A 17,884-nucleotide genomic window follows, 5' to 3' on the forward strand; every position below is an offset into this window, starting at 1 on the left:
GAAAAGCGAGTTCTCTGCCAGGCACTAGAAGTGTTTAAGTAGAGGTTGGATGACAGCTTACACTGGTATATATGTATTATATAAATATCTGTATATGCTTATACCCATGTGGGAATATATATGCACTAGATACCCATATATGCATATTTGTATAAATACATGCTTCCAACTGTAGGATATATGGCTGTGGTTGCAGGGAAGGAATGGGACAGAGAAGCATCTCTGGAGAGCTAAACTAAATGACCTCAAGGGCCCCTATTTTGATTCCATTTCATTAAGTATTTGGAGATTTTCAATCAAACTTTATTTTATAGCTCAGAATTGTTTTCTGGGCTTTCAATAGTTTGAGATTGAGAGAACTGCTCGTGATCGGATTTAAACTCTGGGCTCTAAGGAGTAGCTGATGCCCTTCCGTCCAAGTGAGCCTAGAGAATACAGCGAAGCCCCACCTTGGCAGCGGGGTCACTTCAAGCCCGATGCTCATTTCTGCTGTCTGAGGAGCTGTTTCCGACGTGGTGGACCATATACTCAGTAGCTAGTGTATATTTCAGCTTCTCCAGTTTTCTTATGAATATATTAATAAAGAGAACAAGTTCTCTTAAAAGTTCTTTAGTCACTTTCGTTATTTTTTCTAATTAAAAATATATTGTCTTTAAAAAAGAAACACAACCCATGGTATTTTGTTTGGGGGGGGGAAAAGTCCCCCAAATGTTCTGAACAATAAGGATAGGAAAACAACACCTTTTTTGTATACAAGTGTAATTTCTTTGGAACAAAAAGAGGATATTTACAGCCCCTATGGAGAGTAATACCACATCTGGAGTCCCACCTTGGAGGTACTGTGATAATAGTTCAGGCAGTGTTTGCTTAACAGTTAGCAATAGTGCTTTAATGACAGGGGTCCTCTTGCAGGGAAATAAAAGAGGACAAAGGGAGTGAAAGAAAGATACAACATAACTCATAAACTGTATCTAATCAAGTGAATTACTGGGTCCACCTCAATATAATAGGATCCTACCATAAAATGTATTTTTTCTTTGAATGACAAGCTTACAGTCTGAGCAGCCCAGTAGTATTCAGAAGCAGAGCTCAGGATGGTTTGCAAACTATACTATCTACCATCCTACTTTTATAGAAAAACCCAAGGTCTATAGCTATATAGTTATATACAAGAAGCAGAAGGCCAATTTACTAATTCTAGCATCAGGATGGTTGATTTACGTACCGAGGAAGGGGATGGTAGAGGTCATAAGGCATGATCTGCTTGTATCCGTCACTGTTAGGAACAATAATGCCAACCCTCTGAGTAGAAGGTACACACAATAAAATAAACACTAAATGATTACATTATACAAATTTTGTTAGACAAATGCAAAACAACAGTAATAAATTGTCTCTGCAAACAACGCTAAAAACAGTTCAGTATCTTTATGCTAGCATATGTTTGAGAATGGGGCAAGTTCTTTGCAAGGGCACCGTTTGCTATAATTAGTTCTCTGATCCAAGCAGGAAATACCACTGGAAAGGGTAGTGGCAAAAACACTTGGCACCTCATCATTAACTATGACACAATAATCTTATAAATGTTCTTTAATCCTCCAAATTATACATCCTATGAGGTCATTATTGTCATCATTATTGTTACTTCCAGATGCTCACCAAGCAATTATAGTTACTGTCTCACTCCTGATGAAAGAGAGAGCTATGTATAAGAGTATGCACCTGGGAATTGTAATGTGCATTAGCAAATAGGTTTCTCCTCTCAGCATATCTAAAGATATTAATGAATATCTGAAAGAGGTCACTAGGCTGTCGTATAAATGGAGGTGGAACTAGTGAGTATAGTAGGCAGCTATTAACAAAAGCAAGTTTCTTACAAAAATATAGCAAACGCAGTTAAAATAAGATAAAAATATGAAAGATTTTTTTTTGTGGTCTATAAAAATGTGGTGAAGAGCACTGGGTGTTATATGGAAACCAATTTGACAATAAACTAAGAAAAAAAATGTGATATTGTGTTAACCGCTATTACAGTGCTGGTTGTGATGGTCACGACTGTTGTTAGTATACGCCTTGGGAAGCATGTGAGATTCAGAGATAGAGCCTGAGGAGTCATAAGAAATGACATTATAGGTTGTATGGCTAATGGATTCACAACAAATGATGTTGGAGGCTGGGTGGGAGTCCCCAGAGGCCTCGGGGATTCTAATAAACTACACCAAACTACCTCACTGATTTCAACTAAAACTTCCCATTGGTAAGACTTTCTTGCAGAATTCCTTGGTTTGTGAAAGATTTATAACTAATTGGTGTCAGATAAAAGGGCTAGTATAATGGATCCTCCATCAAGATTGGGAGACATAGAAAGCTCAATACACAGCTGACACCCCAGGACAGAACATGGGCATGAGCAGAAGACACTTAATCTGAAACTGAAAAATGATGAGAAGTCTCTCTTTTGAATACTGAAGGGTCTCATGTATTCTACATGTATTTCTGGGATAGATGGATGGTATATTTATATATCCATATTCAACACAAATGTTGATATATTTAAATAAATAAGTTAAGGTTTATGTTTTAATCTCCTTCTCTGATCAGGATGATATAATATGTTCTTTTTAGAGGGCTAGCAAATCTAAGCTTTTGGGTAAAATCGGTGAGCTCAGTATACTCTGGATCACAAAGATGAAAAATAGCACTGACTGGAGATCATCATAAATAAGGAGGGAAGAGGGAGTGATAAAGAGGGTGGTTTTTGAAGAAATTACTGAAAGGCAAGAGGATACAGGAAAGAAATTAAATCTAAAAGAAAATGGGAAACAAAGCTATAAAAGATAAATTTCGATTTTCAGGAGAGACAACCATTGGTATACTAATTTACTTGTTTATTTTACCTGACTAAATTTTCTACATTTATTTTTATGACTACAGTTTCTGTACTCATTTTTAGGGCTAAATTTTCATGGTGTATGGATGTGCATTAGTCTATAGTAACAATATTTGTGAAACTGGATGTTGCCTCTGAGGAAGGAAAAAATACTGCAGCTCTAACAGAAAAGTGGAATGAGTACTAGGATTAAGCTATTCTCCCTGTTTTTTCAGGTTAGAGAAACTTCCTATTCTTTTTTGCCTTCTTCTGACAGACAAATTAGATGGGAAAGACTAATCTTTTGTTTTATTATAATCATGTTGATCTCTTTCCAACAGTTCTTATGTCTAGTAATTAAAGGAATTTTCTTTCTAAAAGAGCTTTATTTTAAAGAATTCCAGCCTTCCAAAGTTCTTCTAGTGACTTTGGATATACAACTATTAGTAGTTAATTAAGTAATCATTGAAATTGACTTTGCAGTTAATTTTGAGCTAACCCTAGTATCTTTCTCATGGCTAGATCACCTTCCAAGTGCAAAAATGCAGGTCGTTGCCTTCTCTTCTGAAAAAAATTATAGCTATGATTTGTTATCCTCAATATTAGGAAGAAATGCTTCAGATGTCTGCCAATTGATTTATCAGCTGATGATATTTCAAATGGAGGCAGTGATATTGCAGAAAACAGGTTAGAAGAGAAGAAGGGGGAATAAAAGGGTGAGTGTATAGAATTCAAGATGTTGGGCTTTGCTTTGGACTGATTTAAAAATTGTGTTTTTGTTTGAACAAGGAGCTCTAAACCTGGATTCAGCAAAACTATAGCTATATTTGTCTTTCTATGGCATGGGTCATGGTGAAGACTCATAAAATCACTCGATGGCACCTGTGAAAACAGAAAGATATCAAAACAATGGTGCTCTGTCCAGTCTTGTTAATGCATGTTCATGTGCATGGGCTCTGCTCTCCCTAGGGGTTCATGCCATGGCCCTGGCCTTTCACCACACTATCACAGAAGGGTAGGCACTGTGGCCTAGACATAATTTCCTATTGCTTAGGACACTTGGTCTTTTTCTTAGGCAAAGTGTACATATTGAAGAATGATGAAAATGATGCCATTTTGGGATTTTAGGAAGCTCTTCCTACATTTAGGACTTGACGTGTGTGTGTGTGTGTGTGTGTGTGTGTGTGTGTATACACATGCATGTGCAAGCATGCAGACATGTATCTGAATATGTGGGGAGTGGTGAAGGAGGCAAAAATAATTTTTAAAAAATTATCAAAAAGGGAAGCTGTATAAAACAGTTTTTTGAGTAAAACCACTGATTCTCCATTGCCTTAACTATTCTAATCACTCATGCACTTCTTACACTGGGCAATGACCTGATTCTATCAGACTCCCCAACATCAGGGGTCATGGTTGGAAAATGAGAAGATGAAGATAAGGTCATTCTGGACTCATGGGATGTACATAGGAAAAACACATAGTAACTCATCCTCTCAAAGTACACACCTTGATGACTGTTCAATGATAGGAGAATGCTTCAATGTTAAGACAGGCTCATGTAATCAAAATATTATGCAGTCATAAACATAAGGCCTTTTGAACCATTTTTAATGACATAGGAAATGTTCAACGTAATGTCAACTGAAAAAATTTCAATGCAACGTAGAACATACCATGTGAACCACAATACTAAGAAAATTCATGTGTTCATATATCTATATAATCATTTTTATAGTCCATATATGTATATATGTCTATACACATATGTACATAGAAATATATTAGGAAAAGACCAAAAAGAGTTGTTAGTTCCTGGTGTTTGGGTTGTGCATTATTTTTCCTTCATATGTTTTTAAAAAAATGTTTATTTATTTATTTTTGAGAGACAGAGAGAGCACAGTGGGGGAGGAGCAGAGAGAGAGAGGGAGACACAGAATCTGAAGCAGGCTCCAGGCTCTGAGCTGTCAGCACAGAGCCCAACACGGGACTTTAACTCCTGAACTGTGAGATTATGACTTGAGCTGAAGTCAGATGCTTAACTGACTGAACCACCCAGGTGCCCTTGGCCATTGTATTTTGATGTTTTTCTGTTTTCCAAATTTCCTATAATGTATAGTCACAGGAATTAGAATACTCAAGACAAAATACAAGTCTGAGAAAGTATAAGGCAGAACCATTTAAAAATACATTATAAGCACATGAAATGAGGCCATCACCTCAAATCCTAAGTGGCATTTAAAGATTATTGAGTCTGTTCTGAAATCATCACAGAAGCTGCTTTAGAACAATGTGCCTGACTTTAAATTACTTTAAAACTCAATCCATATTCAGGCTTATTTATTTAGTAAGTCTCTCTGTCCAAGAAAAATTCTAATAGAACTAACTCTATGGGAGCCTAATTTGTGGGGTTCTGTGTTCTTTTTATAATGAAAATGAACCATAACAAGCCCTTTGCATGGGTTTAAGTGTCTCTTTCTGAGAATCTCTAGGGACCTCTTGCTTCTCCTCCTGAGCTCAGAGTCTGACCCTGGCAGCTGGATGTGCTTTAGGTTTGTCAGGCTCAGTGTGTCCAGAGAGTTCAGTATCTACCCCTGCAAACTGCTTCTTCTCCCATGATCTCTGTAACTGTCAAGAGCACTACCATCCTCCCATCCACTCAGGCTAGACACCATGGGGCATCTTTGTTGCCTCTCATTCCCATGCTCCCTACAGGCACTCAGCTCTGCCAGTTATGATGTCTGCCAAGCACATCTCCTTGAGACACAAGTTTGGGTCCTTTTGCAGCAGTCAGCTAACAGATCTCTGCCTGCCGGCATTGTTTCCCCCAACTCAGCCTGCTCACTGCTGTCACAGTAATTGATATTTTACTTCCCATCTCAAAAGCGTCTCCATAACACCCAGTGTTACCTCTTAGAAAGCCAGTCCTCAATGTCCCTTTCAACATCGGGCTAGAAATTCCTTCTTCCTCTTCCAAATACACATCACACTAACTCTGCTCATCACTTTTAACTATCTAGTGATTTCTAATATGTACAATTTTTCTCTAGTTGAACACCATGAGACAGAGTCCATATCGGTTCTTTCCTGGATCTCTGAACACCATGCCCTGTGCAGAGGCAGTTAGTGACTACCCACTCGATGAAGTCATGCGGTGGTATGCAGACACAGAGGCAAGCAGTACCATCCAGAATTAAAGCAAACAAACAAAACAAGGTCAAAGAAACTCCCCCCAAAACTGCCATTCATTGTGCATGTGTTTAGCCCACTCCCTGCCTTCTGCTAGCTCCGGCCTTTGTGGGAGGGAGCGGACTGTTCGGGAGAGGGTTTTGGTAGTTAAGGACGGCTGCTCTTGCAGCATAGGCGATCCCGTGATCTGAGGCCCAGAAAGGACAGTGTAATGACACCTGTGCTTCTAGCCTGCTTGGCTGAACTCTGCATTTCTTTATCAGTTATCTCCCAGAAATAGACATGACAGCTTTAAAAAATCTTCTCTTTCCTGTCTGATGTGTCTTCCATATGCCATGCTGGTTCATAACAATACTCTGGGCAATGTTGGGGCCCAGATTCTAGCTGATTTATCTTTGCCTTTGCCATGGTACCAGGCATAGAACCTGGTGCAAGTCAGACACTCAATTAAAAAAATGAATGAAACTGTGGGTGGTGGAGGGAGCTCTGGCACGAAAGGGAGTATTTCATCACCTCTCGACAACTCTGGAGCAACAGAGACCAATCTCTTCCTAAGCAAAGGTTTAGAATGGTGAGGGTGGGGGAAAGAAGTAACCAAAAGTTCGAAAAGTCACAGGTGATCACTTTTTCATGAGTGGTAGAGCACAAAGGATCATGGTATACTACGGAAAAGGACCGCAGAGGAACTGGGAGATGGACAGTCAGTTCTCTTTTCTCTGCTGTCTTTCTGTATGATCTTGAGTGCTTTACATTTGGATCTCTGCAAGATCTAATTAGATGAAATCAGGGGTTTTCAGATGAAGTAACCCATCTCATGGAACTCTATCTTACCTGCCCTCTTCCTAGTGGCTGCTGAAGGTAGCTCTATGAATGATGGAGTGAAAACCACTGAACTGGGTGATCACCTCAAAATCTTTCCTACTCTATTGTTTGGTAACTTCCTACAAAGATGGGAAATAGTTCACCATTTTCTTAAACCATTGCACCTATGAGGCAACATTCACTTACTAGGAACCGCACCAAAAGAACCCTGTTTCATCATCTGAATTTGAAAATAGTTTTAAGGCACATACTCTTTTTTCTGCTATATAACCACTGGAGAGTTTTTGATCACTTGACCTCAAGTATTAGTATTTCACCATGTTGATATTTCTGTGGTTAATATTCTTGACATTAGTGAATGTAACTTCTGACCGGCTTTTAAGTAAGTAGGACTAATATTTCTTTGGGCTTTTGTTTATCTCTTCCTGTACGGCCCCAAGTGATTGGTCACAGTTTAGTAACCATCAGTATTTATGCTTATATGAAAGAGGTCTGCTTGACCTGAGTATGTGATCATTTCAAAGATCCAGAGCAAACTTGGCATTGATATGGTTGTCAGTTCTGCACTGACTGTGAGGGTCTATGTTGGGCTTAAACCAGATATTACAGGACGCTGATGACGTCATGAAGAACAAGGTAATGCTGCCTCCAGGATTGGGTTACCTGAGTTTACACAGCCGAGGAGATACTCTGGAACTGGAAGTATTTAGATTTATAACCCAGCTTTCTTTTCACAGTCTAACTTGGGGGCAGATCACTCAACCTTGTTAGGCTTCAGTTTGTTTATCTGGAAATACAGATAAAAATCTCTGTCCTGCTACCCTCTCAGGGAATGTGAAACTGAATTGAGATAATGGATGTGAAAGCACTTTATAAACTTCAAATAGAAGTAACAAGTCATTTTATAGGTTTGGCTCTCAATCTGATAATGATAGCTGACTTTTGGTGAGTGCTTGGACCCTTACTAAAAACATTACGTGTACTACCTCATTTAATGCTCATAGCTACTCTCTTATAGGGATATTATACTCATTTTACAGATGGCAAAACTTAAGCCTATAGAAGTTAAGTAAAGAAGTTACTAGCTAGTAAAGTCAATGTGATAGTTTGAGGTTAAAATGGAGGATGATGATAATACCTGTTCTATTAACTCAGAGTTAATTAAAATAATTGTATAAATAATTATGCTTTTAAAAAGTATAAATGTATTATGAAAAGTGATTATCATTATTAGTAATAATGAGCTGATTTGGGAGAAGGACTGAATTGCTGCAATAACAGAGTTAGAGCTAATGGTCTGGTGATGTGTGGTATGACTATAAACTTGGGAAGGGTCTGATCAGGCACCCTAAAAAGAACCAGAACTCTGCTTTTTTTTTACCTCATTATAGATAATACACAAAAGTGGAAACAGGATTTTATGGCGAAGTTTCTTACTGCTTACTCATTAGCTACTCAAGCAGTATATTCAAATGAGGGTGATTAAAATAAGTTGTTACTTTTCTAAATCATTTACCTCTTATAAAATAACAAAAGGCTTCCAAGATTAGAAGAACATTTCATTATACTTTAATTGCCACCTAAGGAACCATTTTCTAGTCTTTACAATGAGTTTTCATTTTTTGGACACAGGGCATAAATCCTATCTGAATTAAATGGCAATGTGTCACAGCTGGGTAAGTGGGGATTATTGGGCAAGTGTACATTGTGATTTGTGGAGATGTTATTTACCTTAACTTCTCATTGTTGTTATATTTTAAAAATACGATAAACATGATTTACTTTGATGAAGATATTTTTAGGAATTTATGTACCTTGCTATTATGGCAACAGAGAACTACATTTCAAGACCCATATAGAATTTCTCCTCCTTTCATGGAGGAGAGAGCTGATTTCTGGCAAGTTTAGGTGTTCCTCTCTGAGGTAACATTAACACTATCCTAATCATGATCTTAGTCATAATAGCTGCAGCAACTAACATTTTTTGAGTGTTTATCATGGGTCAGACATGTGTCAGTCAAGCTCTTTAAATGTATTAGGACATCTATTCCTCCTAATGACTCTGTGAGGTATTATTATTTTTCTTACTTCACAGGATAAAAGATTAAGACTTAGCATGAACAAGTAACTATCTAAAGGCTACTCACCCAGTAAACGGCACAGCCAGGATCCCAAACCAACCTGTTTGCTCCACAGCTCCCCTCTCACCCATCAGACTGCTTTATCATTGGGCTAGTTGGTCACCAAGTTTGTGACCAGATTTTTACATGCCCTCTACACATAATAGCTTGCACGGAGCAGATTATTTCTTTAAAGTTGCATTAAGATTCAATCTGAGATTTTGTTTACAATTTGGATGATGGCCAGGGATGACTTATGCAATTTTCTGTCAAATTAAATGGAGCTGGACAAAAAAGTCCATGGAACTCACCAAGAACCGCCGCTCAGGGCATACAAGTTTGGGCATTTTCTCAGGACTATTGCTCTGAATTCCTTGAGGGAAGAGGGAATCTGGATGCAGTTTCAGCTAGAAACAGATTTGTTTGCTAATGATTGTGACCATGATAGTGTGATGGGTGAGAGCTTTTTTCACTTTTCCAACCCTTGCCAATTTAAGCCCCCCTCATTCTGCCTTGGAGGGAAAACTCGGGGCCCATGCCAGAAAAAAAATCTGAAAAGGTGGTTCTCTGATCTTCTCACAAACAACGTCTTGCACAATTTCCCCCAGACAGCATTAACAGTATTTTCAGTCTCACAGACTGAGATATATAAGGCCAAATGTAGCATAATTTAGATTTAAAGCCACTCTGAAAACAAGGTGCTAATCAGCTGAACTAAAACTGTGTCTTTTTAGTTGTTGGTGAACCATAGAAATACATTTTAAGGCTTTCTGACCACATAATGGATTTTACCCTTTGCCTGGGAGGCAAAGATGGTACAAAAAAATCACACAAACAAACAACAGCAGAGAAGGCATTAAAAAAAGACAGAAACTATGATTATAGCATGGCAGGCAAAGGAGAGGAGTCTACATTTGATTACATCCTAAGTGTCTTAGCTACATGAGAAAAGGTTCATACCACATGTTAAATGAATGCAGTGGAAAACAAATTAAACATGCAGATCTCAGACAAATAGGAGGTGGGGGGCATGCTTCTGGACTTCTGGGAGTGCCCAAATTGAGACTGTCACAAGAACACCATTTAGAGCATATGATGGGATTAGTGAGGTCATAGCTCTGAGTCACCAATGAGAAGCATTCTTCATTTTAGCTAAAAGTCATTAAAAATTTAACTTCACTTTCTCCTCTCTTCCCTTATAAATGTTAAGTTTTGGCTTCCTTTTTGAGACCACTTTTGGCTAGGAAACAAAGTCTTTACCACTTCATAAAAATGACTGCATAAAAGACACCAGCACAGAGCAACAAAGCTCTCTTGGGATGGGACTTCTGGCAGCCTGGTAGGCTCAAATGTTGGTCTAGTTGTACAAGAGACTCATATTCCCGCCTCAGCAAAATGTCAAGTTGCTATATGTCATGGATATTCAGGCTTGCTTTAGGATAGTGGAAACCAAGAACGTTAAACTGCTGAATTCCAAGTGTCCATGGTACACGGTATGATCTCATCTATGTTATTAGCTGTAGACAAGACTGGAAAGAAATATAGCAAAAGCATTAACACTGGTTATTTGTGGGCAGTGGAGATTATTAGTGAGTTTTATTATTTTCATCATCGGCTTTTAACGCTACAACATTTCTTAGCATTAAGCACCAGAAAAAAGCTACAAAACCATAAAAATTGTTTTGAAAAAATGGGCTACGTGTCAACGATCTCTTTAACTTCAAGATGAACCAATCCACCACCATGTGAGCCAGTGTATATTGTCAGGGAGTGAAGTGAATAAGTGATAGCATTTAGTTCATTAGTTCAACTGTGAACATTTACTTATTATAAAGCAAGTTAATGCGAACAATGAGGCTATTTTGGTAAACAAAAAATTGGATATCAAGGATTATGGAGAAAGGTCATCATCACCAGTTGATTTCTGGTTTGTTTTGGTTTTAGATGTGCAGTAATGACAAAATTCCTATTATCCCAAAGAAGGAGTTACTAATGGTAACAGGATTTACAGTTCACCTCACAGTCTTAGTATATTTATGTTTTCGGCTACACAGACATACCGAAGAACTTAATGATGAGGGCAAGTAGTAGTTACTTTGATGGCATAGCAGTTTTACAACTGTTCCATTTTATTTTTATAATTTAGCTGAGTTTTAAGAAGTTAAGATTAGTTTAACATGTTTGAATATATATATGAACTTTTTGTGAATTACTGTTTAAAAATACTTCAAAATGTATAAAATGAAATTCAGTGAAGCAACTCTGTGGAATAATATGTTCTCTAGCCACAGTCTGAAAGCCACAATTTAAGGCAACAAACAATCCTCTCACTCCCATTTTGTGGGGTCCAGAAAAAACTGAGGTCTAGAAAGGTAAAATAATAAATGTAGGGCTACACACTAATTATTTAGTGTATTTTTTGCTGTCCATGGTACTTCCCAGCCTGGACAGGCAATAAACTTGGCTATGTGAATGGGATTTTGCTTTAAAATAATATATAATAGGCCCTAAGTCCTAGTCTCAAACAGGCAAAGTGAACAAATATCTCAAGGGCTAGAAAAAATAATTTTTATTTGAAATTCAAAAATATCTGACAGTACTAAGAATGTCTATGTTTTCTCTTTGGGGGGTTTCTAATTTTAGACACAAGTGTCACAGTTTAATGTCATTGTGTTACTCTTGATTTTACTATTAGGCCATTAAATCTGTAGTTATAAAGCAGTTTCTTGAGGGTTTGACTTGGCTATGTCTAATAGGAGGGCAGACCTATTTTATACAATATCTTCTCTTGAACCATCTCTTCTTATTTTCTCTCAGAATTTAGAAAGGATTGCTTTGATCCCAAGTATGCAAATAAAGTACAATGAATTTCCCAGTGATCCTTGGAATAACAAATCTACATTTCCTAAAGCAGTTTCCTCTTAAATCTCTCCAACTGCTAAGTCTTAATTTTTACAGCTTAGTTTAATTACTTCTGCAATGAGAAAAGCAGCTTCCTGACATTTGCCTCTAACTTGTTTTTTCTTTCTCCTTTTCTCAGTTTTTTTCTTTAATAGGCACCTGTCCCAACATTTATACATGTGTTGTATTAGATGTTTTAAAATAACATAGGATGCAGACAAAGTATAAAATTCATGGGCAAACTTCTTTCATTATAGCATGGCTTTTTGCTTTTGGATAATAAGAAATAGGCCACAAATATTACCGCAACCAAGATCGGAGAAGCCAGAAAAAAATTGAGTAGATTATAAACCTTTTCTTAAAATTGTTAACAAAATGCTTTTATTTCACAATTGTCTCCCATGGCCATCTCTTTATCGAAATTTATTTTCCAGTGGGGGGGGGTGAGTCTCCAATTTCTCCTAGAAATCCATACATAAATTTTAATGAAAGTGTGTAAAGACATTCAAAGTCTTTCTCTGGCTGAACTGATCTGTCTGAATTAGGATAACTATGCTTTTCACACACTGGTCTTCTTCTGGTATAGATACAAGGATGTATAATAAGTAGAATAATTTAAAAGTAGGGTTTAACTGCATTGGTGATAATCATCTTAACTAAAAACATTTCATACTCTTAATATTTCCAAAATAAAAAAAGTCCAAGCAAAATTTTAACACCACATTTAGTTTTTATACTATATCCACTTTTTCATACATAATTTTCTTGTGTAATATGAGTTTACATTAAATTAAACTTCACCTACATTAAATAATTATAAAATATCAATTCTTTCTGTTTCTTTAATAAAAACATGTTATTCTGAGTTCAGTTTTATGAGCTGAGTATATGAAAAAGGCAATTTTGTATTACATGCAGAATTTAGAATTCATGAACATGAGACAGAGTGCAAGAAAATAAACTTTAGAAAGTTAACAGCAGAAAACACAAACTTCAAAGAAAGAACAAGTTACATGCATGCTGTTCATGTAGTATTTCAACTATTTAAAATTTTGTTTTATGTATATATGATGACTCCACTAGATTTAAAAAATAATATTGAGGTGCTTCTAATAAATCCAGGGAGCTTCTGAAAGGATATTTTCTTTTATCTTTTGGTGTTCATAATTAGCTTTGTAGAAGAATTTTTTTTTATATCCTCTCTCATATGTTGAGGATAAGGAAGCTAATAAAGAGATTTACCAGGAAGTTCTGTGACTACAAAGACAAATGTTACACTATGAACAGATTGTTGACCTGTACTTTTATGACTACTCATCATCTGAGATATTTCATTTGTCAGTCTGATCTTTAATCCTACAGATAACAGAGGGCCAATCAAGGTTTCCAAAAAGCAACAGTACTAGAGCAAGTGTCCAGTGTCTCTTTAAAGCTCCTAATTAAAAAGACCTTTAAAAAAATCTGACTATTCAAAAATAAGTCCTGCTTTCTCTTTAACAAAGTCAGGGTGTGTTAAAATTAGAGTTGTTCTAAGACTGGTTTTGATTCCAGTTAATTAGTGTGGATCAGGGTAAAATGGGTCAGTTGCAATCCTTACATATGGTCTGCTCTGATTATGTCACTGATCAAGTGACAAATGGAAAGAACCCTGAGACATTTGTGCCACCACATTGGCCTGGATCTTGTTAAGGAGGGATACAAGTTCCAAAATTAAAAAGAAATCAGAAGAGAAAATAGCTCTGAAGAGTGCTCCACAAGTGAAACTCTGTAGGCCCTGAGAGGGCATCATATAGCTTCAAGAGGTACCAATAACACACGATTAGGAATGGACACTGGACAGCAACACTTATTAATTTTTAATTAAAATTTTATGAAACTTATGGAACTCAATTCATGTTTATGATACATAAACTAGTAAATTTGACTGACCTGGCTGGACAAGGATCCAAGTTGCACTCTTGAAGTTTGGGTTTGGGTTTAACGTTCTCCGGGTAATAGTGACAATATTGATCAGCAACCACACGGCTGCTCCGAAGATCGTAACACTCCGCCGATGTCAGTTGGTAACCTGCAGTATCAAACCATCCAGGCAACTTTAAACGCACATGTCACTTTAAAATATAATGTAATGTAGAGCTTCTTGGCCATCTCACATTAATGAAAATTCTTCCCCAAAGCTTCAGTAATTTCCAGGACAAAAGACAGAAATATGGAAGGCTCATTAAGTTTTGCAGGCCTCCAATATTATTTTTCCACTCAAAATTTAATAATCAAATACTGTAAGGTTTGAATTACATAAGGGCATAGCTAGGCGATCAGACTCTGCCGTAAATACTATTCCTATTCCTTTGCTTTGTATAATCTAAAAGTGTAACACAGATATCTGTATCCAAAAGAGATGAACAGTATTTATTTGCCAACCATCTCATGCAAAGATGCAAAATGGCCTTCCTTGTTATCTGAAGCACCAGGGAGAGTAAAATCCCAAATTAACCAATCGAATAAACCCTGCTTCCCTTGATGGAGGGGGAGCAGTGAAATACAGCACAAGATCGGGTCCTGCCAGCTGCCTGGGAACATTATTTTTGTCTAAATTCAACCTTAATAGGTTGGGCTAAGTAAATGGAGGATTAAGATCCTCATAGGAGCCACTAGGAATTCCTACAAAACAACAATAACAATGATAATAGTACTGCCCTACTGTTCAATTTTTGTTTCACCTAAAACTTTTGTCATTTCCCTTTAGGTCTCTAGCTAACATTTTTCAGTGTCCATGCACAATTTTCCACTGTTTAGGAATTCTTTTAAAAAATAGCATTGCTGAGTTATGCTTAATTCCATTCATGGTATGTTTTACCTTTTTCACCTGCACTTTCTTGTCCTGTGGGTTTCTGGTGAGGTGCTAATGAAGACTTAGATTCTTAGGGTGAAAAATAAATGTACGTAGATAATTTTTTTTTACCTTAGGCTTTTAAAAATCATTCTAACCCTAATCAACCTTCAAAATATATCCTCCCTGGCAGGTGGCTGAATATTGTTATTGCTTGATATATATTAGAAAGTCAGAATTAGAGTAATTAAAAGACTTACAAAAGACTTTAGGAAATCAGAAGGAGGCTTATAAACCAGATTTCCTGGCTTGAAGCTGTGTTTTCAGACCACCCACAAAAATTAATTGTTCATTAAAGACCTAAAAAAAGACCTTTTAACAGTTTTACTGTAAAGATGAAAAGCATGGAAAGTAATAGGTAAGAACATATGTTCTATTAAATTTTTTATTGTATAAGAAAACCAAAGAGCAAAATGACATTTTAAATAGGTAAATATACTTTTATTTTTCAATTACATTATACTCTAAAGCAGATAATGTTATGATAAGCTAACCGTTTTCTAATTTTCCATATAATAATTTCTACTCAAAGACAGAATTTATCATGTAGTAAAATGTGGGCACAAGCAATAAGCACATTATATAACTGAGATTATGATTTTTAAAAATCATAATTTGGCAGCTTAAAAATGTTGCTGTGAAGCTATTCGAGAGTGTGAAATGAAAGCTTAGGACAAAAATGAAATAAAAGACCAAAGTAGTCAGATAATTGTGTTTTCAAATGTTTCACAAGGTATTTTTAGCCGCAATTGTTTACACTTAGCAAAATGGTCAACGAGTTGAATGCAGGACCAGAAATATAAAAAGGAACTTAGCATTTCTTCAGTCATTCTCAAACTGGTCCAGGAAGGGGGAGAAGGCTGGTTTCCACATAGCTCATATCTTCATTCTGAGCAATACATACCCCTTTTATTTGGGTTTCCAAATAAAGATAAAGAAATTCCAAAGATTTCCTTTAGAGAAGGGTTTTAAAAAAAATTTTTTTTACATGTATTTATTATTTTTGAGAGAGAGAGAGAGAGAGAGACAGAGTGTGAACAGGAGAGGGGCAGAGAGAGAAAGAGACACAGAATCCAAAGCAGGCTGAGCTGTCAGTACAGAGCCCAATGCGGGGCTCGAACCCACAAACCATGAGATCATGACCTGAGCAGAAGTGGGACGCTCAACCAACTGAGCCACCCAGACGCACCTAGAGAAGGGGTTTGATAGCTCAAAACACTGATACTTCTACTTCTTCACTTAGATATGAGGAAAATAAGGCTGAGAGGGGTTGGATATATGAATCTAACATTAATTGCCTTATTATATAGCAAGGCATCATCAAGCTTACTGACATTACCCTCTAACAGCAGCTGTCTATATGAATCCGGCAAAGTGGGCATATTACGGAATTGCTACTTTGGTCAGAGCACAATTTTCATTTAAAAATAAAAGAGGAAAAATAACTATTTTTATTTAATTTTATTTAATAATTATTAATTATTAAATCAATTATTTTATTTAATAATTATTAATTATTAAATTAATTATTTTATTTAATAATTATTTTACTTGGATTTCTTTCTTTGAAACTACTTCCTGTGCTAGTCATTAATAAATGTATCAAAATAGCATTCTTATGAAACATCACAGAAATTGACATTTTACTTTTCATTTTAAACTTCTTTAAAAATTTTTTTAATGTTTATTTATTCTTGAGAGAGAGACAGAGTGGGGGGAGGGATCAGGCAGAGAGGGAGGGAGGCACAGAATTTGAAGTAGGCTCCAGGCTCTGAGCTGTCAGTACAGGGCCTGATGTGGGGCTCGAACTCACAGATCGCGCGATCATGACCTGAGCTGAAGTTGGATGCTTAACTGATGGAACCACCCAGGTGCCCGGGAATTTTACTTTTAAACAAAGTAACTTTCTCTTTAGAACAGAGACAGCAAATGGAAACACTATTTTGTTGAAATGCTGAGAAGCTTAAATTAATAGTTATTTAACAACCAAGTAAAAGCAGTTGAAGGTATTTCTGACTCACTGCTTTTAGGCTAAAATCTAACACTGTTCTATGGGACCTGATTTTCGGTGATTTGTTCACATTATGCAGATGAAGATGAATTATTTCATATGTTCTCACTGTTTGAAAAAATTAGTAGATAATAATTTGTTTCATTTTGAGGTATCATCCATCTTTTCTTTTGTTGAAGTAATCTAGTGATACCCATGTGGATTAGCTACTTAACACCAGCCAACTAACAGGCTTCTGTGAAGGTGGAGCCAGAATTTATTTGATGTGCTAGTTCTTAAAGGAATATACATACAGTTTTATGCTCATTAAACCAGAAAAATTAAACAATTTCTTATAATCCACAAATACTGGGTCAGTTGGCAATGAAACTAAAATATTCATATGCTGCTTATTACCCTTCTGGAAAGAATTTTGGTAATATATGCCAATAGCCACAAAAATTCTGAAACTCACTCTTGAGAATTTATTCCAAGGAAATAATTTAAAAGGAGAAAAGGAGAAAGATACTTGGCTATTAAGTTATTCATTACAGTATAATAGAAAAGTTGAAGTGAACTAAATCTCCTATAAGGAAATGGCTAAATAAATTATTATAAAATAATTTGAAGCAATTATTATGTAACCATTATAACAGTAAAAGGCAGAAAATGAGAGAAAATATCTTCTCCAGTAACACAAAATGCTGTCCATATTGCGGATGTGATGGAGCAGAGATAAGCATTCATTCAGCGACTTTTCAGGAGAGATGATGGGACAGAGCTTAACAATAACTGAGCCGAAGTCTACAGTACAGTAATTTTTTTTTATAATAAACTATTCTCTTAAATTAATTTGATTCTTTTAGAACATGTTATGCTACACAGTAGGCCTGACAAACACTCTTCATAGACTCATGAATAAATAAGTTCTCCTCAACTAGGTGAATAGTTTAGTCTCAAAGGAACGGAATAGACTCAAGGCCGTTTCCACTAATGAGACTCTATGGACAGAAAATGTTCATGGGGCATCTAGGCTGAGGTATCCACCTTACAGGATTTGGCCCCATTCAAAATAGAAAATCTAAGGGGAAAATGGGTGATGG

General features: G+C 36.5%; 1 protein-coding gene across 2 annotated transcripts in view; it reads right to left on the reverse strand.

Annotated features, from left to right (window-relative positions):
* Nucleotides 1-17,884, reverse strand: part of ADAMTSL1 (ADAMTS like 1) — an 877,850-nt gene that overhangs the window by 206,714 nt on the left and 653,252 nt on the right. For both annotated transcript variants that reach the window (XM_029920116.1, XM_029920114.1), the window contains 2 exons: nt 13,831-13,969; nt 1,226-1,276 (listed from right to left, as the gene is read on the reverse strand). In XM_029920116.1, coding sequence (XP_029775976.1) covers nt 1,226-1,276; nt 13,831-13,969 — 190 coding nt within the window. The remainder of the gene's footprint in view (nt 1-1,225; nt 1,277-13,830; nt 13,970-17,884) is intronic.

This window comes from Suricata suricatta, chromosome 13 (assembly GCF_006229205.1).
Source record: "Suricata suricatta isolate VVHF042 chromosome 13, meerkat_22Aug2017_6uvM2_HiC, whole genome shotgun sequence".
Lineage (NCBI taxonomy): Eukaryota > Metazoa > Chordata > Mammalia > Carnivora > Herpestidae > Suricata > Suricata suricatta.